The sequence below is a fragment of the Staurois parvus genome, unplaced genomic scaffold (assembly GCF_062004578.1).
Source record: "Staurois parvus isolate SC_StPar_1 unplaced genomic scaffold, SC_StPar_1.0 ptg000543l, whole genome shotgun sequence".
In the NCBI taxonomy this organism is placed as follows: Eukaryota; Metazoa; Chordata; class Amphibia; order Anura; family Ranidae; genus Staurois; species Staurois parvus.
Genome location: NW_028318339.1, coordinates 2,059,129 through 2,085,978, shown reverse-complemented (window position 1 = coordinate 2,085,978; position 26,850 = coordinate 2,059,129). Strand labels below are relative to the sequence as shown.

At 40.6% G+C, this 26,850-nt stretch overlaps 1 protein-coding gene across 1 annotated transcript in view; it reads left to right on the top strand.

Moving 5' to 3' along the window:
• ISM1 (isthmin 1) overlaps window positions 1–24,915 on the top strand; it is an 81,476-nt gene extending 56,561 nt beyond the window's left edge. The window contains exons 3-6 of the mRNA XM_089690789.1: window positions 2,782–3,046; window positions 11,124–11,267; window positions 18,319–18,408; window positions 20,478–24,915. Of these exons, the coding sequence (XP_089546915.1) occupies window positions 2,782–3,046; window positions 11,124–11,267; window positions 18,319–18,408; window positions 20,478–20,995 (1,017 nt within the window). The 3' untranslated portion in view covers window positions 20,996–24,915. The remainder of the gene's footprint in view (window positions 1–2,781; window positions 3,047–11,123; window positions 11,268–18,318; window positions 18,409–20,477) is intronic.
• Window positions 24,916–26,850: the final 1,935 nt, after the last annotated feature.

Genomic DNA, 26,850 nt, shown 5'->3' with positions numbered 1-26,850 from the left:
CTCCTCTGTCTGTTCCAGGTGCCTGTATACGACATCACCCAGGAGGGACGAGAGAAGAGGGCAGGTGGAGATCAGCATACCAGATACAATCCAGCAGCTTATCTGAACTATTCTGAATGAGGGAAATCCACTACAGACCCCAGTATTGTGCCCTCCAGTACTGTTTACTCCTGGCCCCCCTGGGTGGGTAGATTGTAGAGAAACCTCTGTTCCCTCCTGGCACCCCCATACTCTTCCCTCCTGGCCCCCCTGTTCTGTTCTGTCCAGTGCCCCTCTCTCTTTCCAGTTCTCTCCTGACCCTCCTGTACTGTTCTCTCCTGACCCCCTATACTGTTCTCTTCTGGCCCCCCTGTACTGCTCCCTCCTGGATCCCTTGTGCTCTGCCCTGCTGACCTCCTGTACACTGCTTATCTCACGTTTGACCCAGAATTGAGCATCTGTGCAAAAAAAAAAGCAAGCACAAGTTTCACATTAAGGAGGTAATTTTTAATATTCTATTGTTTAATGCTCAAAGAATATTTGTTATATCTACAGCCCACATCACATCAATGTTCCGTGCGCTGGACATTTCAGGGGTCCCCTGAGATTTCAAACTTTATGCCTCCAAAGGTAACAGGTACCCTTATCTAGAGTTTGAGCAGAAATTGCACTGTGGAAAGTTTTCCAGAGCAAAGTTGAAATTAGTAGGGTAACAAAATGGCTTTCAATTTGTAAGACTACCCCACACTGAATTTTTCTTATTTAAATTTTCCTGAAAATCCCCTTCCAACCCCCCCCCCCCCCCCCCCCATGGCTTGGAAATCTCTGGAAATTTGACATCTCTAGTCAGTATAAAAGGGGCTGGGGGGCTGCATACTGAAGATTTATTTTACCTTCATGCAGAGAATGCAGTAAGGTGAAAAAAAAAACCTTCAGCCTTTAGAACCACTTTAACCATGTGATATTCTCTAGTCCCTTTGAAACTAAAGATTTGGATATTCTCTTCAAAGCAGCTGCAACATCAGGTTGCTTAACTCTCTATTAGGTTATCCAGATGATAAATGTTGTGAAAATTTCCAACACCAATTTCAACGACCGAGAAGTCGCCTGGCTTATCATCAAAGACTGAAGTAACAATCTTCAAATTCTCTACAGTTGGCAACAAATACAGCAAATTATGCCGTGTTTTGTTTTTGCTCTCAGACATACAAATCCCCAGCCATATTCTTCACGATAACTCCCCAAAAAAGGAAGTATTAACCTGCTATGTCTGCTTTAGTGATATCCAAAACCTTGTTTTATTAGTAAGAGAACTGTCTGGCCTCTAGGTGTATGAGCACATATATTAAAAATCCTGAGCTTAAAGCAGATGTTACTGTCCTTGACTGTGCCGGTGCTTTCAAACATCTGTGTAGCACATGTCTTTTTCCTCTGTAGAAACTATTGCTTAATGGTTGTAATGATGAAAATGTGACCCCCATGCATGCCTTAACAGAAAGTCTTAAAACTGGAAATGATAAAGGCACGCCTCATTATAAACTGAAAATTTGCCATGTAAAACAACATGGGGACTGGCCGTGCAGTGCTTCTGATAATTATTCTGTATACCAGTTTTCCTTCTGCTTTTCAGGAACCCCCTTTCCCAGCCCTTGTTAGTAAGCAGGTCAGGAAGCTTAAGAGCTAACCTCCACCATCACATGGCATCCAAAATGCAGGGGCAAGATTTTGATTGTCTTTTCACACTGTATTGTAATACTCCCATACTCTTGCGGTTCCCATAGGGTCACTCATTCCCCCCATGGTGGCTTGCTCAGTTGGAACTTCTGTCTTGTAGCTAAACGTCTTGAGCTCCATTGATCAAGGGTACTACCTGTGTTAGTCTCCTGCAGCTCATTATTGTAAATCCAAATTAGCTTGCTGTGCCAGGTCAGATCCATAGTGGTTTATTAAAGCTAAACTCCAAGCATATCTCACATTTAAAAAAAATAGTTTTAAATATAAATGGTGTATGTACCTAAATTTGATGTGGTATCAACTTTTTTTTTCCCCAGGGGTGGAAGGGTGCGGTGGTGGTGGGGATGGTGTCTCCCTGTCTGGGTATATGGGTCAGGTGTGTGAAGACAAAATTGCAAAATAGTCAGCCATGAAGACCATATGCATTTTGAAGCTTTGTTTTATTTAGTTGGTCTTGGTTCGTATCCCAAAAGGCAAGTCGTGGCAGCACTTCCCTTGGCTCTCGGTGTTTGTTTTGCTCCAGAATTGACTTGCTGGAAAAGACATGCATGCTGTCCAGTGTGTGTGTGTCTTTCTCTATAACACAAGTGTCAAACTGGCGGCCCTCCAGCTGTTGCCAAACTACAAGTCCCATGAGGCATTGCAAGATTGACAGTTACAAGTATGACTTCCAAAGACAGAGGCATGATGGGACTTGCAGTTTTGCAACAGCTGGAGGGCCGCCAGTTTGACACCCCTGCTCTATAGCATGCTCCTGGAATATTTGCATATGTGTATATGATCATTTTGATATGATAAATGTATTTGTTAGAATGTCTTGATATATGTATGGAATTGATTTAAGAATGCAATACATAAATTGACATTACAAAATGCAAAAAATGCAGAGGATTGCATTTTTTTCCAGGATATCCTGCTAGTAATCTGTTTTGGATCTTGGTTCTTTTTTACTGACTTGATTGTTTTATCCAATCATATACAAAGTAATTCTTTCCACAAACGTTTGCTCCTCCAAACCCCACCAGTGAACTGCAGTGTTTCCTAATTTCTTCCTCTGTATTTGTACAGGTTACAATTGAAGTAGTCGATAGTGCTGACACAGATCCAGAAAATGAAATGCAAAAGGAGAGCAAGGCCAGCTGGCCGGTTCCATCACCAGACTGGAGGAGCTGGTGGCAGAGGTCGTCAACATTACCCAGGATAAATTATGGAGGCCAAGATTACAAATATGACAGCACCACTGAGGACAGCAACTTTTTAAATCCTCTGGGTGGATGGAACAGACAAGGGCTCAGCCACCGCACATTTGATCTGAAAGAACAGCCAGAATATGGTAAGTTCATGTTACACATATCATCATGCTATGTATGCTACATACACTGTGCATTGATCATGGACACTGAGAGCTTGCTGACTGAGATACACAAGGGTCAATTATATATAGTGGTGTCTTTAATGAAAAAAAAAAAAAGAGAGAGAATTCAAGCTTTTATCATAGTTCCTGGATGATATTTATTCCATTTATTTAATACTACTTTTCACTTTTTCTTTGCTGCTGTTCTGCATTCTCTTCACTGTTACCTCCTGCTGTATCTTTACCTATCATGACATCTTACTTCACCTGGTACAACAAGAAAGTTTGCACATTTCCCTGTTTTGATCTCCTTAGTATAACAAAAAAGGAATTGCAATGGTAGTTCAGATCTGGAGACTCCAGCCCAGAGATAACCTTTGAACAAATTCAAGAAAGAGCCTTGGCATTAGGCTGAGGCTGTGTTCCCATCAGAAATATATGCTTAAAGGTACATTAAAAGAACGTATTGATTTCAGTTTGTAATGACTTGAACGGCAACATTTTAGACAAGGCACCCACAATTTCACATGCAGGACTTTCTACAAGACAATGCAAAGTGTGTTGGCGTGAACAGGTCTTGTTTAAACATTGCATTTTCTCAAACCCATGCATTTTGCTATTTGGGAAAATGGATAAGCCATTTCAGATAACAGAAAATAGTTTTTCCTACAGCCAAGTGTAGATTTACTGCACATACATGATAAAGCCCAACATATATGGACACCTGACCATCAGACCTATACAAGTTTGTTGGACATTCTTTTCCGAAACCATGGAGTTTTCCCCCTCACGTTTGGCTAGAAATCCTCTCCTCTTCTGGGAAGGCTTTCCACAAAACATTTTTAGCATAGAACTTTGTCTATATATCCAAAACTGCATTGGTCAGGTCAGGTATTGATGTTGGACAGAGACCATCTCCACACCAAGCTCATTAAACCCTGTCTTTATTGAGCTGGCTTTGTATGTACAGAGGGTATGGTCATATGGCCCCAAACTGTTGCCTCAAGATAGGAAGTGTACAGTTGTCTAAAATGTCTTTGCATACTATAGCATTAACAGTAACTGTTACTTGAATTACCTGAGCGCCATAATTTAGAGAGGTGACTACATACATATATGCATGATTTTCAGGCAAACAAATGTGGCCATATAGCAGGAGTCTCAAAATGTTTTAAACAAATGGCCAATTTACTGTCCTTCAGGCTTCGGGGGGGGGGGGGCAGACTGTGGCCAGTTGGAGAAGAAAATGTCCCTGCAGCAGGGGGAGAAAACAATGCCCAATGATTGGTTTTAACATGAGGAATAGTGCCCCATGTGCCCATCAACAGAAGGAATAGTCTGTCATTGACGGTGTGAGTGGGAGGAATAGTGCCTCATCATTGGTTTTAGCAGGAGGAATAGTACCCTATCGATGGTGTCAGTGGGAGGAATGGAGTACTGCCCCATTAATGGTGCTAGTTGGAGGAATAGTGTCCCAAGGACCGTGTAGAGGCAAGCAAAGGGACACAATTTGGAGACCAATGTATTTCCCCATGAGCACCTTGTGTATGTTGAGCTTTAGAAGACATTTATAGAAAATTGTGTATTTCTTATAAAAACATGTTCCTCCTGCCTCCAAATTAGATTTCTGCTTTCATTTAGTAACAATCCTAGTTATATACACACCGCTCAAAAAAATTAAAGGAACAATTTGAAAACACATTAGATCTCAATGGGGAAAAATATCATGCTAGAAATCTATACTTCTATGGACTGGGTAATGTGTTAGGAACTTAAGGATGCCCCAGCGTTTGATGTAAATTATCAACATACAGAGGACTACATTCCTCCCGAAAATCAAGTGGAAAAAATGATGCAGCAGGCTAGTCCATTTTGCTGAAATTTCATTGCAGCACCTCAGAATGGTACTCAGTAGTTTGTATGGCCCCCATGTGCTTGTATACATGCCTGACAACATTGGGGCATGTTCCTAATGAGACGACGGATGGTGTCCTGGGGTATTTCCTCCCAGATCTGGACCAGGGCATCACTGAGCTCATGGACAGTCTGAGGTGCAATCTGGCAGCGTCGGATGGACTGAAACATGATATCCCAGAGGCGTTCTATTGGATTTGGGTCAAGTGAGCATGGGGGCTATTCAATGTTATCAATTCCTTCTTCCTCCAGGAACTGGCTGCATACTCTCGCCACATGAGGCCGGGCATTGTCGTACACCAGGAGGAACCCAGGACCCACTGCACCAGCGTAGGGTCTGACAATTGGTCTAAGGATTTCATCCCGATACCTAATGGCAGTCAGGATGCCATTGTCTAGCCTGTAGAGGTCTGTGTGTCCCTCCATGAATATGCCTCCCCAAACCATCACTGACCCACCACCAAAACGGTAATGGTGAACGATGTTACAGGCAGCATAACATTCTCCACGGCTTCTCCAGACCCTTTCATATCTGTCACATGTGCTCAGGGTGAACCTGCTCGCATCTGTGAAAAGCACAGGGCACCAGTGGCGGATCTGCCAATTCTGGTGTTCAGTGGCAAATGCCAATCAAACTCTATGGTGCCCAGCAGTGAGCACAGGGCGCACTAGAGGACATCAGGCCACCCTCATGAAGTCTGTTTCTGATTGTTTGGTCAGAGACATTCACACCACTGGCCTGAGGAGGTCATTTTGTAGAGCTCTGGCAGTTCTCATCCTGTTCCTCCATGCACAAGGGAGCAGATACCGTTCCTGCTGATGGGTTAAGGACCTTTACAGCCCTGTCCAGCTCTCCTAGGGTAACTGCCTGTCTCATGGAATCTCCTCCATGCTCTTGAGACTGTGCTGGGAGACACAGCAAATATTATGGCAATGGCATGAATTGATGTGCCATGCTGGAGGAGTTGGACTGCCTCTGAAACCTCTGTAGGGTTCAGGTGTAGCCTCATGCAACCAGTAGTGACACTGACCCTAACTAAAATGCAAAACTAGTGAAAAACAGTCAGAAAAGATGAGTTCCATTCCTGTTTGGGGGGTTGTCTCATTGTTGCCCATCTAGTGCACCCATTCTGAAACTTATGAACAACCCCCTCTGCTACTTAACTAACCAGATAAATATCCCAGGAGTATAACTCCTTGACGCCGACGTCACACAAATATGTGGCCTCACAGAACTGGGCTTTTTTTCCATGGGGCCGCATATTTGCGCACCTGTCTAAGTGTTGGGAGTGAGCCGCACAGCGCGCTCCCAGCACAAAGATGGGGTGTCATCGAGGGTCCCGGGTCCTGGGGACTTCCGATTCCGGGTCACATGATCGATGTGATAGCCTCTGATTGGCTATCACAGTGATTAGTCACTGTACAGCTCAGCCCTCTTGTTTTGTTTTTTTTTCTCTCTGAATGGAGGAAAGAGATACATTGTATCTCTCTAACTGCTGGCATAGAGGGGAAAAAAAGTTTATAAAAAAAAAAGATAAATATTAAAAAATAAAGAAAAAATACCTAGATCAAGGTTTGATCTAGTTCAGTGCCAGGGTAAGTGTTTGGGTCATGGTCAGCATCAAAGGTCAGGGTTTTTTTTGTTTTTTTCATTGGTATTAGTGTCAATGTGTTTTAGGTAAAAAATAAAACAAAAACAAAATATGCACTAATGTTTTTGAGCTGTATTACGGGTACAAATAACATACACATGTGTGGTATCACTGCGTTCGTCAGGAGATGGAAAATTTATTTTGGGTTGTTCTTTGGTGGTAAGTTGTGGTAGTAACAACACACAGCTAAATTTTTAAAAAAAATATATATATATTTTTTTTTTACCATTCTGGGCCAGTTTTCCTTTGATAATAAAAAGAAATCAGGGGATATCCATTACCATTTACCACCAAATAAAAGCCCCATTTTGTTCTGAAAAAAACACGTTATAATGCACCTGAATGTACAAAATAGTTGTGGTGATATGTACGGTTTCTGAACACATGTCAACGTTGCAAAATTGTGCTTAGGCATTAAGATTTGTTTTACCCTTAGGCGTGAAGGGGTTAATTGACTTGATGCTGTACCTCTGATTAAAAAGTGTTCTTTTTAACTTTTTTGAGCTGTGTGTGTGTGTGTGTGTGTGTGTGTGTATGTATGTATTTATGTATAAAATTTTATGTATATATGGTTTTTCAATGAAAATGTAATGAAAATCATCTTCCTTATTCAATTCCTCACACATGGCTTTTTAAATTCGATTACATTGTAAAAACAAAATGTTTAAATTCCTATTATATTACCGTTCAGTTGACCTTTAGATTTGATTGGAAAAAGGAATGGAAAAGGTCAGATCAAAAAAAGAAAACATTGATACACCAGATGCTTCAAAAACAAACTCTTTACTTGATCTCAAAGAATTCCACTCACATTCCAATCTTGCATTCAGTCAAAATATTAGGAATTCTGTTTGTTAGAACGAACTGGGTAGGATGCAGAATGCTCTGTAACCAAGACCACATGGCCCTATCTGCAGAACACTTTATTTTGGGAGCAGGCACATCGTGGCACAGGATTGTTGGGTATTCGCACCAAAAAACACCAGTACAGGCTTTTTTGTGGGTTAACCTAGAGTTGGAGCGTCATTTGATGGTTAAGTTGGAGTTTAAGTTTAAAGGGTCCTTCTAACCATTCTTTTTTTTTTTTTGACCGTGGACAGTTATATTACCAACAGTTCATTGTGCCTCAGAAGGACCTTGGCTGTGAAATCGCTGCACTCTAGTTCCGAAGACTACACACACTCCACAACCACAATGAGACAATCCTATAAGTCTGTAATTTTTATTTAAAATTATGGAGTATGTAAAAAGAAGAGAATACCCAAAGATGGGTAGAATTCAGTACTGCAAGGTGAATGGGAGCAAAACCAGGAAATAATGGCATGGAGATCTCACCAATGGGAGTTCTTAAGGGGCAAAATAAGTCATACGATGGCCTCTTCTATTACATTCCACCTATATCACCAATATCACTTTTGGGTTGACTCCCTTTATTGGCTAAAACATATGTAAAACCTACCAATGAACTTCACATATTTGCTCCCTTTTGGTCAGCTAATTATACAATTAAAAGTATTTTTGTTTTTTCTGTTTTGGTAACTGGGAAGAAAAAAGATCTTTTAAATGCAAAACTGTCCTGTGTTCTCTAAACACTTCTTGTGTTGTATCCAAAGAGCCCTTCTACGTGGACTACAGATTATTTATTCACTATGATGCTGAAATCTGACATTGGTATTGGTTGAGTAATTTAGCAAAAGACATCTAGCAAGGCTTACAATCCTTACATTTTTTTTTTAGGTGCTTTATTTTTTTTTTCTTAGTGCAAGTACCTGAATTTGATTTGTTATCTCTTGGAGATCATGTGCTGTAGAGGTCAGACAGGGGGAGAGGGAGAAGCAGAGCAAGATGCAAGTAACAATCTGCTGCATTGGGCATACTGATAGCAGGAGAGATGGACAGATGAGCTCCTCAACCAGCCCCCCCCCCCTTTTTTTTTCTGTCCAGTCATGGGCTAGTGGAAGGAAAAAGACCTGAGAATGTTACTGAACTGCAGCAGAGAAAAATCTTTATTCCTGGGCAGAGCATTGTAAATCTCAGGACTGGATGGACAGAAATACAAATTGTTGTGCAGGTAAAACAGGTACCTTATTTGTAAATGTGTGCATTTAGCTGTTTAGAATGATTTAATTTATAATGATACCATTGCCATACCTAGAATTCATCTTTAGTTACATTGGTCCCAGCTAGACCAAAGTAACTATGTATGTACCATACAGTGGGGCAAAAAAGTATTTAGTCAGCCACCAATTGTGCAAGTTCTCCCACTTAAAAAGATGAGAGAGGCCTGTAATTGGCATCATAGGTAGACCTCAACTATGAGAGACAAAATGAGAAACAAAATCCAGACAATCACATTGGCTGATTTGGAAAGAATTTATTTGCAAATTATGGTGGAAAATAAGTATTTGGTCAATATCAAAAGTTCATCTCAATACTTTGTTATATATCCTTTGTTGGCAATGACAGAGGTCAAACATTTCCCGTAAGTCTTCACAAGGTTGGCACACACTGTTGCTGGTATGTTGGCCCATTCTTCCATGCAGATTTCCTCTAGAGCAGTGATGTTTTGGGGCTGTCGCTGGGCAACACGGACTTTCAACTCCCTCCAAAGGTTTTCTATGGGGTTGAGATCTGGAGACTGGCTAGGCCACTTGAAATGCTTCTTACGAAGCCACTCCTTCGTTGCCCGGGCGGTATGTTTGGGATCATTGTCATGTTGGAAGACCCAGCCACGTTTCATCTTCAATGCCCTTGCTGATGGAAGGAGATTTGCACTCAAAATCTCACGATACATGGCCCCATTCATTCTGTCCTGTACGTGGATCAGTCGTCCTGGTCCCTTTGCGGAGAACCATCCCCAAAGCATGATGCTGCCACCCCCATGCTTCACAGTAGGTATGGTGTTCTTTGGATGCAACTCAGCATTCTCTCTCCTCCAAACACGACGAGTTGTGTTTCTACCAAACAGTTCTATTTTGGTTTCATCTGACCATATGACATTCTCCCAATCCTCTCTAGCAAACTTCAGATGGGCCCACTGGCTTAAGCAGGGGGACACGTCTGGCACTGCAGGATCTGATCCCCTGGCGGCGTAGTGTGTTACTGATGGTAGCCTTTGTTACGTTGGTCCCAGCTCTCTGCAGGTCATTCATTAGGTCCCCCCGTGTGGTCCTGGGATTTTTGCTCACCGTTCTTGTGATCATTTTGACCCCACGGGGTGAGATCTTGCGTGGAGCCCCAGATCGAGGGATATTATCAGTGGTCTTGTATGTCTTCCATTTTCTAATTATTGCTCCCACAGTTGATTTGTTCACACCAAGCTGCTTGCCTATTGCAGATTCAGTCTTCCCAGCCTGGTGCAGGTCTACAATTTTGTTTCTGGTGTCCTTCGACAGTTCTTTGGTCTTTACCATAGTGGAGTTTGGAGTGTGACTGTTTGAGGTTGTGGACAGGTGTCTTTTATACTGATAAGTTCAAACAGGTGCCATTGATACAGGTAATGAGTGCAGGACAGAGGAGCCTCTTAAAGAAGAAGGTACAGGTCTGTGAGAGCCAGAAATCTTGCTTGTTTGTAGGTGACCAAATACTTATTTTCCACCATAATTTGTAAATAAATTCTTTCCAAATCAGCCAATGTGATTGTCTGGATTTTGTTTCTCATTTTGTCTCTCATAGTTGAGGTCTACCTATGATGCCAATTCACGGCCTCTCTCATCTTTTTAAGTGGGAGAACTTGCACAATTGGTGGCTGACTAAATACTTTTTTGCCCCACTCTACCTGTCTGATACCCCTGGAAGTTGGAAATCATTGAAGTAGAAACCACTGCTCCAGTAATCACCATTAGCTTTCGAGTCCTTTGTGGAGGTGCTGGTCTAAGGCATTCTGAACACAGGAGGTCGGCTGCTCAGCTCAGCCGCCATTCAGAGAATGTTTTGCATTTTTTCAAACAAATGCAAAGTGTTCTATGATTGCACAATAGAGAGAAAATGTGATTACTGCCTCACCTCTATATAACATCCACTCAGAGAACACTTTGCATTCATTCAAAAGATGCAAAGCATTCTGTGAATGGTGCCTGTGCCAAACAGCGGACCTCCTGTGTTCAGAATGCAGCAGAGCAGGACAGCTGCTTCTCGCAGGACCCGGACAGGGGTAGTAGTGTCTGATTCCGTGATTTCCAGCTTCCAGAGGCATTGGCCAGGTATGTATATAAAGAGTTACACTGGTCCAGGCTGAAGCAATGTATCTATGTATAAAATATCCATACCTGGTGTTCTTCTTTAAGTGTTAATTAGAAGGTTCGCTTCCAAGCTGACCGATCCCAATGATCCCTTCCTCTGAAAAAAGAAGGAAAGAAAAGAAAAGTTAGGCTGAAGTTTCACTTTGAACAGTGGTATATATTTGCTGACTGAGACACAGAAAATTAAATACATCTCTAACTTGTTGATATGTTCTTTAGTGACGGTTATGTACAAAACTTGTTTTGTAGACTATGCTGAAGGAGAAGGGGATTGGAGCGCCTGGTCGGTGTGCAGCGTCAGTTGCGGCAGCGGGAATCAGAAACGTACCAGGTCTTGCGGATACGCCTGCACAGCCACAGAATCCAGGACGTGTGATATGCCAAACTGCCCAGGTGTGTAAAGTAACTCCAGAGAAATGCAAACTAAAGAAAGCTGTGCATGCTGCTGGGAGCCTTTCCTTCTCACCACATCAAAACCACCCTGAAACGATCAATGCGCTGCCTTTAAAAATATAAAGTGGGTGTTCTGTGGATAAATGCATGCGCATATAATGACTGATGGATTTTAAAAGAGGAGAAAAAAAAGACGGGTAATTTGGCTGCTTCTCCGAGGTATCTGCAGAACACCTGGTAAAATGAACAGGCTGACTTTGGCTCACAATACACATTCCTGATGCCCTGATAATGCATTTGTTACATACTCCAGTTCTCTGAGAGAGGAGAAAGAGAAACCTTGTGACTTTATAGTACAAGTACCCGCAGTCACTAACAGGAATTTTAGAATATTTGACAGCTCTACATTCTTGGCTTGATAAATTAATAATTTCTGTGAAGCCAATATTAAATTCAGCTGTTAGGACCAAAAAGTGTAAAGGGCAGTAAACTGCACCAGTGTTCATTTCAATCATCCCATTGGCTGAAGAAATTCTGTGTGGGTTGTTTTTTGTTTTTTTGTTTGTTTTTTCCCCCTCCTAGGCTAGCTTTTTTGCCTTCAGATTTTAATCCGGCCCACTGGTAATTTTGCCAACTTGTTCCTGCAAGCTTTTCATTCGTTAATTAGTATTTGCTCTAAATAACAAATTATTATTAATATTATACAGGATTTATATAGCGCCAACAGTTTGCTCAGCACTTTACAATATAAAGGGAGACAATACAGTTCAATACAAGAGGGTTAGGAGGCTCAGACAACTAAAAAAAAGTTAGTTTTGCTCAAAGATATTGACTTTGGAAAGTATTTTGGCCAAATGAGAACACATTAAAGGATAGCTATTAGGCAGCCTATTTATTTGGTTGATAAAGAAGCAGGATTGCTTCAAAACGCGCCCCTTTATATTGGGGTACACAGTGGTGACAACAGGAGGCTTTCGGCTCTTGGACTCAAAACCGTTTCATCCATCTCTGCCAGCTGTGTCATTTCCACTTCAGCCCGTGCTTTCCCTAGCCAGTGGCCAAGGTGGGGATCTGGGATAACTCATACACTGACTCTAGACTCATTCTCCAAGCCACCCGACAAGCCTCTCTACCCCGCAGTTGTCTGTGAGTGCAACTATTGGTTTTATTTTGTCCATTAAACTTCCTTATGCATGCTACACTATAGAGTGTGTGCTCCTCTCTCTCCTTTCTTGTTGGCCCATGTATTTAAATGGCTAGCAACACAACACAGGCAAGACATTGAAGTGCACTGCAAATTGGACATGCACCATTCTTTTCAATGCAGAGCATCACAACACCATACAGTGTATTAAAAATGAATTACTTCATGCATTACTGCACTGCAACAGTGTGACTAGGTCCTGATGGTTTTTGGGTCACTTTTAATTAAATAAGAATTGTAAAAGAATCTAAATATATATAGTGTTTGTATTAGATAGATATACATGCACACACGGTATAGCAAAAATTAATATGCCCCACCCCCCTTTAAAATAATCACATTCTGTTACTTTGCAGCCTGAAATGAAGACACAGTTTTTTTGTTTTATCCCGCTGTATTTACTCAGTGCAACTTATAACATCCAATTGAAAGATAACACCAACATTTCAGAAAAAAATTCAAATTCAGAATCCCTGGGTTGGAAAAAGAATCACCCCTTGTGTCAGTACTTTGCTGAACCACCTTTTGCTGTAATTACAGCCTTTAGTCTGCTGGGATATGTCAGTACTAACTTTTCACATCTAGGGGTTTAAGTCTGTGCTCTGACTAGGCCATGTAAGGACACTCACCTTTTTCTCCTTCAACCACTGTGGGGTCATTTTTGCTGTATGCTTTGAGTCATTGTCCTGATGAAAGGTAAACCTTCTTCCCCTTCTTACCATTCTGGCAAAGGGCAGCAGATTTTCCTCAAGCATGTGACGGTATTTTGCACCATCCATTTTTCCTTCTATCCTGACAAGTGCTCCAGTCCCTGCTGCAGAACCCCCCCCCCCATAACAGGATATTACCACTTCCATGCTTTACTGTAGGAATGGTGTTATTTGGATGGTGAGCTGTATTGGATTTCCACCAGACATATTGTTTAGTGTTGAGGCCAAATAATTAAATTTTAGTCTCATCTGACCATAACCCCTTTTTCCATGTGGCCTTCAAGGGACGTTTTGGCAAAGCTCAGTCATGGCTGTGTGTGACCTGTCTTGAGGAGCAACTTTTTTTTTTTTTTTTGCAATCCTCCCATACAAGCCACATTTGTGGAGAATTTGTGATATTGTTGTCACATGCAAACAATGACCACTTTGTCATAAATTCCTGCAACTACTTCAGAGTTGCTGTAGGCTTCTTTGTAGCCTCTCTGATCAGTTTCCTCCTGGCTCTTTCCAGTTTGGAGCGATGTCCTGATACAGGGAGGGTCTGTGTTGTACAAATTCCCTTCCACTTCTTAATATTAGACTTCACTGTGCATTGCTAAAGCCTTTGGTTTGTTTGTTTTTTTTATACAACTCCTGACTTATGCCTGTCCACAACTTTATCCCAGAGATCGTTTAACAGTGCCTTGACACCCATAGCTGATTGTTTGCTTCAGTTGCACTATCAGAGACTGAAATGCTCCAGGAAATCTCTTTTCATGCTGAGCTAATAAAAATGACCACAGCCAATCACAGTTGAAAGTCAAATGGCTTTGCGTGCCATTGAGAAGCTGATTACCTACACCTGATTGAGTTTACAAGTCATTTTTAGGAGGGGGTTGATCCAACTCAGTGATTCTGTTTTAGAATTTTTTTAAATGTTTTTTCTGACATGCTCATGTTTATATTTTTCACTTGGAAGTTGCACTGAGTAAGTACAACTGGATAAAGCAAAAAGGGGGCATTTCCTTCCTATACCTGCTGTATATAAAGTTTAAATGTGATGCAATCAATTTTTCTCAAGTGAACCTGATTGGAAGCTCCATGCAAGTCCATAAGCAGGTGGATGTACTGTAAACAGATGTGTGTCCGCTTACATCAGACCACCTCCAAGTCCATTCAGGACTGGGGAAAGAAAAGGGTAAAAGTCTGAATCCTTTTTAATTTTTCTGACCAAGTCATTGATTAGCGGTAGTCTGATGTAAATGGACATTTTCACCCAGCCGCTCATAGACCCAACATGGTTTTGTAAATGCAGAAAAAAAACTGAACGGGCAAGTATTTCACAAAAGTGACATCTGTCCCAATCTGCTCCAATTCACCTGCGTGAAAGAGTCCTTTAGGGTTGTTTCTCATTGGAGAAGGCCATGTTGTTGACATAACCTTCGGAGCACAGGTGGTGTTTTATACTTGTAATGGAGGAGTTGAAGTAAAAATGTATTTTATTTGTTCACTTAAAGTCCAGTACCACTTAATCCAGTTCAAATAAGTCATTTTTGGCAGCTCTGCATGTTTCCTAAAGTTGGTGAGAAAAAAAGTGTAGCATTTCAGAACCAACGAGGTGTTTGTAATGAGCTGTCTGTGTGGTCCCTCAGCCTCCTAGGCCTTTTACAAAGCTGCCATTTCCAGCACAATACATTTACAGTAAGTCAGATTTTTTCTTTTATGGCTTACAGGAAGCCAGTTTAAGATTTGATATTTATACTAATACACAGATTGCTGTCTTTGGCTAATGGCTGAACACTTCTGGCTATGGTTAAGCAGTTGCTCTACTTAATAACACCAGTTACAAGGGCAAAGTTGTGTTGGTTGTTTGTGTGCGTGGCTTGAACACAAATAACGACACTGACATGTCAGAAAATTTCCCAGGATCCCAGTTTACTGTAAAATTAACTGTGAATAGTGCAGCACTATAAACAAAATCTATCTAATAAGTAAAAATAAGTGTTAAATATTGCTTGCCATGCAAACACAATGGTGCTCAGTGAAAAATTATTGCAAACAAATACATCTCATTCAACAAATATAAGTGAAACATAACCTTATTATGGTGACAAAATACAAATAGTAGTGAAGTGGTTCTTTAATGAGAGAAAAAAAAAACCATCCAGTGCTATATGTCAATCTCTAAAAAACACACTGTATGTGACCAAACTGCAAACAAATCAAATTCTGTGTTATTTGAAAACATAAAGTCACCTCCTACCGGAAATGGCGTACCGACGTGTTGCGTCACGTGACTCATGAAGTCACGAGTCACGTGATGCAACGCGTCGGTACGCCATTTCCCGGTATGAGGTGACGCACTTCCGCCAGCGGCCATCTTGCTACACCCAGTATACCATGCAGTACTCCCATAGGATGTGGTGACGAGCGTTTTTGTTACTGGGGATACATGTGAGTGCTTTACCTACTTTTATCTGCAATTTAAATAAAAGGATACTGCACTATGGAAGGTTTCTTGCTTTATACCCTATATATGCAATCTTGAGTGGAGGAGGAGTGAATAAGGTGTGCTGGGCAGAGGTCTTTACACTATTCCAAAGTCCCTGTGATGAGGAGTGGAGTGGAGAGGATCTGTTACTATTAATTATAGCCCTGTGGCCCTGCGCGGGTCAATGTGTGGAGGTGAGCAGGCATTGCTGCCATTTGAGGATTTCTGTTTAATTTTCACTGGAGTGAAGATCACATCAGCATGGTCTCACTTGCATGGACTTTATGTTTTCAAATAACACAGAATTTGATTTATTTGCTGTTTGGTCACATACAGTGTGTTTTTTAGAGATTGATATATAGCACTGGATGTTTTTTTTTTTTCTCTCATTTAAGAACCACGTCACTACTATTTGTATTTTGTCACTATAATAAGGTTATGTTTCACTTATATATTTGTTGAATGAGATGTATTTGTTTGCAATAATTTTTCACTGAGCACAATTGTGTTTGCATGGCAAGCAATATTTAACACTTATTTTTCCTTATTAGATAGATTTTGTTTATAGCGCTGCACTATTCACAGTTATTTTGCAGTATTACTTATTGGTTTAAGTCAAGTGGCAGCAGCTTTAGTATAGGTTTGTGACTTCCGCAGTAAGCGCAGGAGGATATTTACTGTTATTCCCAGTTTACTGTGTTGCTCAATCTCTCCTTGACAAGTATGTCTTTGCTTGGAAGAATGTCATGAAATAAACTGTCCTCTTGAGAAGACTCAGACGGAAGCTGCCATTCTGATTTCCTGCACAGTGACGTCATTGAAATTTTGATCAGTTCTGTATCCCAGGATCAGGACAACTTTACAGATGCATAATGCAGCAGCTTCCATCTGAGATGTCTCACACAGATTGCTTTGTGACAGATTCCTTTTAACTTCCAGTATTTTCTGTGGAAAAAAGAACCAATGCTCAAAGTCAACAAACCTGCCAACTCTGTTTAGAAGAGATTTAGTAGGATACAGTTACTTAAAGTGATTCTAAAGCTGTTTTTATTTTTAAATAACAAACATTTTAGGCTGTGGGATGGTTTTGCAGTCTTCTCTTCTCTGGTCCCCTGCTGGTGCTGCTGGCCCCTCCCCCCTGACAAGTGACCCCATAGCAAGCCTCTTGCTGTGGGGGCACTTGTGCATGCTCGCTTCCAAGCCAGCTCTGTGTGTCCATAAGAAACACACAGCGCAGCTCAGCCCCACCCCCCATTCCCTCCTCACTGGCTGCGATTGAAAGTAGTCAATGGCTCCCATTGCTGTGTCTGAGCCAAGCGAACCTCTGTTCTCGGGCACATCACTGGCTTGGAATGGAGCTGAGTTGGGGGGGGGGAGCTGCTTGCAGAAGGTTTTTTACCTCTAATGCATAGAATGCATTAGGATTAAAAAAACCTTCTATTTTTGGAACCACTTTGAAATTGATAGGAACTACTACTGTTGTGCGGAGTGTGATGTGTTAAAGCTGACCTCCAGGATTTGGACAAAATCTACCTTTGCAGTGCCAACCCAAGGAAACCATGCATTGGTCACATCCATGTTAAAGCAGAACTCTGGTCAAGTTATTCACTTTTGAATGTTTACATATGCACAACAAGCAAGGAATGAGCTTTAAAATCATTTCACACAGATCTCTGTAGCTGTAGGTACTCTGGAGCAATTTATCCATAAAGTTCACAAAGGAAACAAGAAAGTTCTTCAAGTTTGGCTTCAACACTTTACTCATCATCTGCTCTGTGTTTACTGTAGAGCAACCTTTCTCAGTGATGGTTCCATGAACCCTAGGGTTCCAACAAAAGTTGATAGGGGTTCCATGAGCAACAAGCAGTTTCTGTTTCTCAGATATTTAACCATGTTACAGCCTAAATACGGGTGGAACGCATTGCAAAATTGAATTTGGCCTTTAACTCTCACTTACTGCTTTGTGAGAATATGTGAAATGTCCATAGCCTGGTCAGATTGCTTTGTCTTTTTTTTTTTTTTTTCAGGCAAATTTTTAGTCTTTTTTTCAAGCAATAGTTGCTGTAATAAACCTACCTTTTCTATACAGCCCAGTTTTGCCTTTGTTAAAGAGCACTTTAAAATTACTAGAATAATCCATGACTTGTCATCTGTTACTAACATCGTTAACACCCTGTAGGTGGCCTGTGTGTTACTTCAGACTATAGCTCACCTGTAGTTAAACATTGGTATGAATAGAAGTTGTAAATCCGTAAAAGTCAAACACAAAGAATTTTAGTGCACACAAAGGACAGCTAGGAGAGTTATGTGACCTCTAACCAGGGGTGGGCAACTGCAGCCCTCCAGCTGCTGTGGAACCATGGGTGGCATTACAAGATTGACAGTTACAAGCATGACTCTCAGAGGCATGATGGGACTTGTAGTTCCTCAACAGCTGGAGGGTTGCAGTTTGCCCACCCCTGCTCTAAGCGGCCATTTGGGCCTGGCTGCTTGAACCCCCTTACATTGTACTAATCTGAACCAATTTTTCATTATTCATGTAGATGCCACTTACTCTACATCTATGTAGAAAATGCATAAATTGTACAGCTGTTTTTATCATTAATCTGTTTTAAACTGTTTACATGTGTACATTTTTTATTCATTCGAAATTTTCATTCTCACCAGGGATTGAAGACACATTCAAAACAGCAGCAACAGAAGTAAGTCTACTTGCAGGAAATGAAGAGTTTAACGCTACAAAGTTGTTTGGAGTTGGTAAGTGTGCTTTTCGTTATTGCAGGGATGATCAAAAACACTCTGAAATTTTAATGTATTCAGAAACCAGAGCCCAGTTAACCACTTGAGGACTGGCATATTAAGCCCTCTTCTTGTCAGGCCATATTTCAGTTTTCATCACTGTGACACATTGACAATCGGTCATTCAAGAGTTTACCCCAATAAACTTTTTCATGTTTATGTCACTGTTTCTGGTAGTGGCTGCACTGTATGTTTACTGTGTGCTGCCTGAGATCAGGAACTTCTTTTCATCTCGTACAACATTTGCTTTGTGAAATGAAAATGAAAGCTGCCCCTAACTGCAGACAGTTTAAACATTGTGTGGCTGCTTTGAATTGTCACAGCAATCACATGGTACAGAGCCACTCTCATTGGCTCTGTGTCTTCATTCCATAAGCTGCAATGTCTAATGAAGGATGAGCACATAAAAGGAGAGGCAATTTTAAAACCGCCTTTACTTAGCTGTGGTTAAATAGATATTGAGGTCTTGCGACTAAGATTATAAAATCTGTAATTGGCACTGACCCAAGTGGTATTGATCCAGAGTGGTATTGATCCACTGCCTACAAGCCTAAATGCACTTAATGATTTTGTCTTGATGTTGGCGGTCTCCTCAATAAAGCAGCACTCAGAATGGGGGAGGGAAAAGTATGACTGGGAACCAATCAGGTGTGCTGCATGCAAATATTCTGACACAGAATGTATCGGTGGGAGGAGAGAACAAAGTGAGCAAAAAGATCGGCTTGTCAAGCCTGTTACTGCTCTTTTGCTGCATGCTTTCGGGTAGAGGGATGACACCACTATATTCCTGAAATCCGTAGTAAACTGCACCAAAAAAAAAAAAAAAACTTGGGGCCCCTGGGCAGTTTAAGTCATAATATGCTAGCATGCACAGCATACTAACATATTAAGACCAACTCACATGAGAACAAAGCCCTCCAGCGGAGCACTGTCACCGCTGTAGGAGCTTCTATCTTCACTCGGCCTTCCTACCAGATTCACGGGCTTTTGTTGTATGAATGGCTGAGCCACGATGACGTCACTCCCATGCATGGCACTCTCCATTCAGAGCCCAGTGCATATGCGCAGGTGATGTCACAGGCTGCTGCTAAATATCTCCTAAACGGTACACATTTAGAAGATATTTACTGTAACTATAGGTAAGCTTTATTATAGGCTTGCCTATAGGTAAAAATAAAACTCCTGAGTTTACTACCACTTTAAGTGTACCAAGTCGCGGTTAATATACTTTTGTTAAATTTATTTAAGTCGTGTCATATGCCTGGTTTTGGCAAAAAAAAAAAAATACAGATAAAACAGCAAAGATTTGCATTTTATTAAGTGGTTTGCTTTAAAGGATAAGTTTGCCATTTGGACAAAAAATAATAAATGCACATTATTTTTTGCAGTCAAAAAAAATGTGCATTTAATATTTTTGTCCAGAGGAGCCTGGAAAGCATTGCACCAGTGATCAGTAGATTGCCGATTCCATACAGGTCTCCTGGAGACCTGTCAGAATATCTGCTAGCTGTACGGGATGTATGATCAAGCAGATAATCTGACAGGAAGCTTCAATGAACTACCCCGTCACTCCACAGCGCTGTAGTAGTTCATTGAAAACTACAAGCGGACAGTCGCTAAGGCTACCGGGACTTGTAGTGATGCGGCCGTGTGGGCGGGGCACCGCACAGCCACGCTGTTTTCAAATCTGACAGTACGAGGAGACTTCTCCCCGTACTATCTGTCAGAGGGATGGGGGTGCAGCGGGCGCGACTGCAGCTATGGGAACATGTCACATGTTCCACCCTAAAAATGGATGGAACATGTAACATATTCTGAAGGTAAACTTATCCTTTAAGTTCAGCTTTTAACATTTGCAGTGTAAATTTCAAGAGCTTCTTAATGTTAAAAACAGTTTAAATAAATAGAAGCCAACACAATTACATGACCTTTTGTCTTAAATGTCATTATTGCATGGATAGTATTCAGTATCAGACTAATATATTAACAGTTAATGAGTCATGCTAGATTTCTGCATTCCCTTGTAGATACAGACAGTTGTGAACGTTGGATGAACTGCAAAAGTGAATTTCTCAAAAAGTATATGCATAAAGTTGCCAACGATCTTCCAAGCTGTCCTTGCTCATACCCAACGGAAGTAGCTTACAGCACGGCTGATATATATGATCGTATTAAAAGGAAAGAGTTTCGATGGAAGGATGCAAGTGGTCCAAAGGAGAAACTTGAGATCTATAAGCCCACAGCAAGATATTGCATTCGTTCAATGCTGTCATTGGAAAGTACTACTTTAGCAGCTCAGCACTGCTGTTTTGATGACAGCATGCAATTGATCACAAGGGGTAAAGGAGCAGGTACCCCTAATCTCATCAGCATTGAGTTTTCTGCAGAACTTCATTACAAAGTGGACATCTTACCCTGGATCATGTGCAAAGGAGACTGGAGTCGATACAATGAGGTTCGTCCACCAAACAATGGCCAAAAATGTACTGATAACCCCTCAGAAGAAGACTATTTAAAGCAGTTTCAAGAAGCTAGAGAGTTCTAAGTACTGGACTTAATGCAAAGGAGTATTAAAGGACTTGGGTGTTCACCGCAGGATCTGCTGAAAACAGGGTCATGTAGTTTGACACGTTAGTGTCTGCAAAGCGGATTCCAACCTTCCCATGTGTTTTAACCAATGCAATGTACACTCCTTTATCTCGAGTACTATATACATCTGTATAAATATTGGCAGACCGAAATGAATTGATCCTGTGAAATAGTTTCTTTGTTTTTAAAGAAGGCAAGCAATTCTTTGCTTGATTGGCACAGTTTATATTAAAGCTGAAGCCCAAACCTATTGGAGGTTTTCCAAAGTCTTGAAGGACCGTTCCAACAAATGTGGATTATCAGCTTCAGATCACTTCATGGTTTCAGTAAAGGAATCTGAAGTTGATGATCTAATTTTGTGTCCATCTCATTGGTTTATTTGACTATGGCCACCAATCAAGGTTTTATAAAACTTTGTAGCACACCTCTATCTGGGATTGGCAAACATTTACTGTTCTTACACAGGGAAGAAGTAGCAGGAATATAGAAATGGGTGTGGATAGTAAATCTTCAAAATTGGGTCAACTGAGGTAAATGAGATGGACACAGCAGATTTGCATAATACACTAAACATTACAGTTTGGAGTTGCTCTGTAAGAGAAGACTGATGATATAAAAAAAACTCCTTTTCTGGATTCCTTGGGAAAAATCATTTTGCTGTTTTAGAATAGTGTTTTTTGTTAATATTATTTATAATAAAAATGAAGGAAGATTGGTTAGAAAAAGTTATTATTGCAAAACTCTCTAAAACTGAAAGGTTTTGGCTGGAGTGGAGAAGGGCTAAAACTTAAAATGTATTTTTCTGCTGCTGTTCCCAATTGGATGGATTTCTTACTTCCTGTTCCTGTGATTCGATAGCAACAGGAGGGACACAAGTTTTGATTCCTCCCCCACTCTATCCAAAAAAAGCCTTGGCTTGGAGATCTAGTTTAAGGCAAAGTCTACCAGAAACTGATATTCAAATGGCAGCCATATCCACCTACAAATGATTTACCCATAAACTTTTCAAAATCTCTTCAGTATTGGTTTTCAAAAGGAACTAAAAAAACAAAACCCACCCTAGTACAAAGTAGCCAACAATGTATCAAAAATTGGCTAAAAATAAAAAAATTTAAACTAAAAAAAAATAGTCTTGTCTTCAAAGAATAGAACAAAGGCCTGTCCCAGTGCCCATACTGCAAGGCTTTGTTCAAAATGCTTAGCTGTTCAAGAGAGCAATCTGTGGCATCTGTCACACTTCACGTCATACCCATCCGAATCTGTGCAATGGTTCTATCCACAGGCCTGTACATTGCTACAGAACACAGTAGTGACAAAGGGGCTTGAGGAAGAACCACATTTGTCAGCATGTTTGGGTCTTCAAAACAGTAAAAATCGTCAGCATAGGCAGTGGGACAGGCAAGTGTTCTTTTTCTTTGCAGGCAAGGCATTTTTTGTTTAAAGACCCTTAACCTGAAACCAGTAAACCAAAACTATCAGTTAAGATTGATTTCTGTGTACTGGACTCAGACTAAGAATTGATGGGTTAGCTTAAGTGTTGGGTCTAAAGTTGAGGTTAATATTTTACAGTTAAGGTTTACTATTAAGTGTTAATTTAATGCGAAGATCAAGGTCTTATTTTATGGTTATGTATTAGGATGATAGGGGTTCCACACTCTTTTATTATAACTTTTTGGGGCTGCTGACACTTAGCATCTTAAAACATATAACCTTGCCAGTGTTATATCTTCCTACTGTAGCTGCTGACTTTTTTCCCTATGCCATTATTACAAAGCTAAGTGCCAGAGCTAGTCTTGTGTAGCTCAATAACAGCAAGTCAGGTATACTGAAGTCATCAATGGATCATTTAGAGATGTGAATGGTTCCTAATGTACAAATAGATAATCCAACATGTTTGGAGGAAAATTGCTGATCATTAAAAACTTTTATTTGGTATGACCTACCATCCATCTTTCCTATCCATCACCTACAGGAGAGTGAGAACATTGTAGAGGGCTGTGTGCAAAGTACTTGATAACAGGTATTTGGTTTATTACTGCTCCTGCTGAGACATTTATGCCTTCCTGTAATGCAATGCTGGATGCAATAACCAAAATCGTCATATACACAGGTAGTCACACACACAATTCACAGGTATGTTTAACCAGCATTTACACCATTAATTATTCTAAGCATGTGAAAGACCCACTGCTGGATGAACACCTGCCCTGGCACATCATAGCATTCACTCGGCACTCTAAGAAATAACAGAATCCAACTGCAATATCCGTGCACTGTCAAAACCTCCACTTTATCACATGATGCACAGGAGGATATATCTTATAGTCATCACAATCTGCATAATAACACACACCAATATTAATGTGAGCATTACAGCATGAAATAGACACATCCTTTGACAGCGTCACTGCATAGAATTAATACATTACCAAAGCTATGGGAAGACAGGAAGGAACAGACCCCACTGGAACCATAATGCACAGGAGGTCGCGGAGAAGCTGTAACGCGACCAACCGATGAGCCCATATAGCCTTGGCAAGAGTGCCAGCACCAGAGCGTCCTTTTCTGCATGGGAAGGCTGCCCACCTTGACCACATTCAAGCTTCCCATTTTAAACCCTTTTTCTGACAGCTTTCCTAAAGTGGGCAGGCACCACGCCCACTCTAGGAGGAGCTAGCAAAAAGGTTCCATGAACATAACAGTGTCACACCCAATCACTACACTAAACAAATAATGTTTATCTAAGACTATTACACTTTTGCTTCAAATCAGCTTCTTATCTACCCTAAACTTAAAGATTTCTAACTTCTCAAACAAGTAGATATCTTTAACTGCACAAACAAATTCTTATCTAAATTAAGCAGTCTAATATAACATTTCTAGATGTCACAAACATTTTCAATCCCACAAACACTTCTTATCTGCTTTAAGCAGTCTAATATCTTTTGACTCTGTTCCTTGGGCCTAGAGAAATGACATCAATGTCATTTCTCATGCTCCTGGCATCTAGGCAACGATACTTTATTGTTAAAATTACCCAAGAAACAAAGGGTCCAAGGCCAACACATAGGCATTACACTTCCTTCTCTTCTTTTGTCACTTATCTTCATTATGCTAAGGGCATGGTCAAGCAGCAAGATTATTTTATGTAGTTATTGAATGGTGGGCAGACCTGGGAACACTGGTGTCTGGTTTACCCATAGATGACAACGAGCAGAGTGCTTCACTCATGAACAAACATGGAGTTTCTAGACAATAGAAATGGCCAAAGGGTAATTCAAAATCAGTTTTGGTGGACTTAGCCTTTCTATTAAATGAAAAATTGTAACCTTGCTCTTTTTAAAATTGGTGACATGAGACATGCTACCTTTTTTTCCTTTTTATAGAATCTTCTTAAGATGAACACTACACAACCAGGGAATTCAGGGTAGCTAATTACATGAGACTTGCTTTCAGGGACTAAAATGATTAAGAAATGTGGCACTTTCTCAAAAAGACAATATATTCAGTGTTTGTCTTGTCTTTACATAAATATGGTGTTTAGGCCTCACATTTATTTTATAAATATATATTTTTGTTGGGCGTAAACCAAATGCAGTTAAAAAAGAGATTATTTGAAGAGTGTGTGGGGTTCATCCATTATTGCTGTTTACAAATACGTCAATATTTTTGTAAAGTATTTATTATGTTGTAGTTATATATCATGCATCATGCATGTCTGTTTTATTGTTTTGGTTTTTTTTGTTTCTTTTTGGAATGTGTTCTCAAATGTGGGACATAACCACCGAGTTTAAAGCTGTTAATTTTGTTAAGTTTGATATCCATGGAAAAAAAAGCAAAGTTTAATAAATTGCCCCAAAGAGCTTCCTCTCATCACCCAGTCTTGTATTGGCATACAAATGGAACACCGTTTATTGTGCTTATACTGTTACTTTATAGGATATGTAGATGTTTGAAAGACAGTGCTTCTGTAGACTTTAAGATACTATGCAATTGAAATGCATGGGTGCAGAGGGAGTTCCTTTTATTTTTGTGCCTTTGGAGGCTTCTGATAATTGCCATTGTGGGTATAGAAATACAAATGTGTACTCATGCTTAATGAGTCATTAGAAACTTGTCAAGGTACCTTGCTTCCAAATGTAGTGGAAAAATGTACCTACAATGACAACAGCTTAAATCACTCCAAAGTTGCATCTGGACTGAACAGACCATAGCATGACATGAATTCTGCAATGATGAATGCAACACATGCAAGCAAACTGGGTGTTGATATAGTGTCTCAAATGTCAATGCTCGGCAAAGTAACTGGGGAAGTTAAAGCCCAATGCCAGACAATGCCTCACCTGCTTTTGACCATTCTTTAATTTTACTGGGGAGGTGGCATAGGATGGAGCGAAACAAACAAGTTCTGAGATCCTTATTGCTTGCCAAAATCCATTGCTGCGTACAAAACTGTGCCCTATAAGAGTTGTTCATAAGTTGCCCTCCAGGCCACCTGACTAGGTCTGTTGCTGTCCCTCGCATTATTGTCTTGTGCTGGAAGACTGCAGTGGGCACTGCAAAAACCCTCCCACATTACAGACTAGAAAAATCGGGGCGGGACTGGCCTGTCCTGTCCCATGACCACTGCTTTTAGGTGAGTAATTGGGGTTTTAAATGTTATTTTTTAATGGGTTTTAAAAGGAAAGAATTACAGAAATGAGACCCATGCAGGAGCTACCATATAACAAACAATGCAATATTCAAAAGCAAGTGCATAAGTAGTCATCCAGGATCTATACAAAGGTAGAACAGATGGGGCCAGGAAAATGGAGCAAATAAGTGGGACTTTATATACGTAGATGGGAGTAAAAGGACAATTATGAGATAGTTAAAATCAAGCAAATGTTATTACACATTCAAGTATAAAAGTGCCACTGGGCAGGTACAGTAATTGCTAAAAATGATCGAATAGACATAACAAGCATTTTGCAGAACTTCCCGCTTCATCAGGACTAGCTACGCCTTTTCATATAAAGATGTTTGATTACTGTTGCTAGTAAGCTTGTACTAAAAAGCAAACAGAATTCACAATGATAATATCCAAGGGAAAAAAATATGATCCATTTTACAAATGCCATTAAATATTCATGTTCAAAATAGCAGAAAGCAAAAAGGAAAACCACCATCACCACAGTATGGAAACAACTCCCCATCCAGGGGGCAGATGAAAAGTGCCCAGCAGCCCATGGGAGGTACCCAAGAAAAATGCTCAGAAAAAAAAAAACAAACTAATAGACCCAGGGTATGTAAATTCAGAAAGTTGTATGCAAGTATCTAGGAATTTAATATATGTCCTCAAAATATAGAAGAAAATTGAGGGTGAGAAGAGAACCCGGTTATACCTCAAATATCGAATTGGATGGGACCGACAACTAACCAGAGGGAACTCCAAGGACAGGAATGGAAATCTAAAAGAAAGAAAATATATAATATAGTAGTAACCCAGATTTAGTAACAAAATTGCAACACCTATAGGCAAAAGCCCATGAGAGCCCCTTATTTCAAACAACATACCTGTACCCCAGCCAGGAGGGAGCGTGCAACAGTCCTCTCAAGTGGTAAGCATTAAATAAATCAAAGCACCTAAATATATTGCATCAGCCTGTTATGCGATCCATGGTGGATCGCAAGCCACAATTCTGGACAAAAACACAAATACCACCATCCAGACTAGGGCTGATGAACAGCCGCATTTTAAAATTAGACTTAAATCTCATGCACTTACATGGTTTTCCCCTCAGTGCTCAGCATACCTGAGTGTATTAGTCT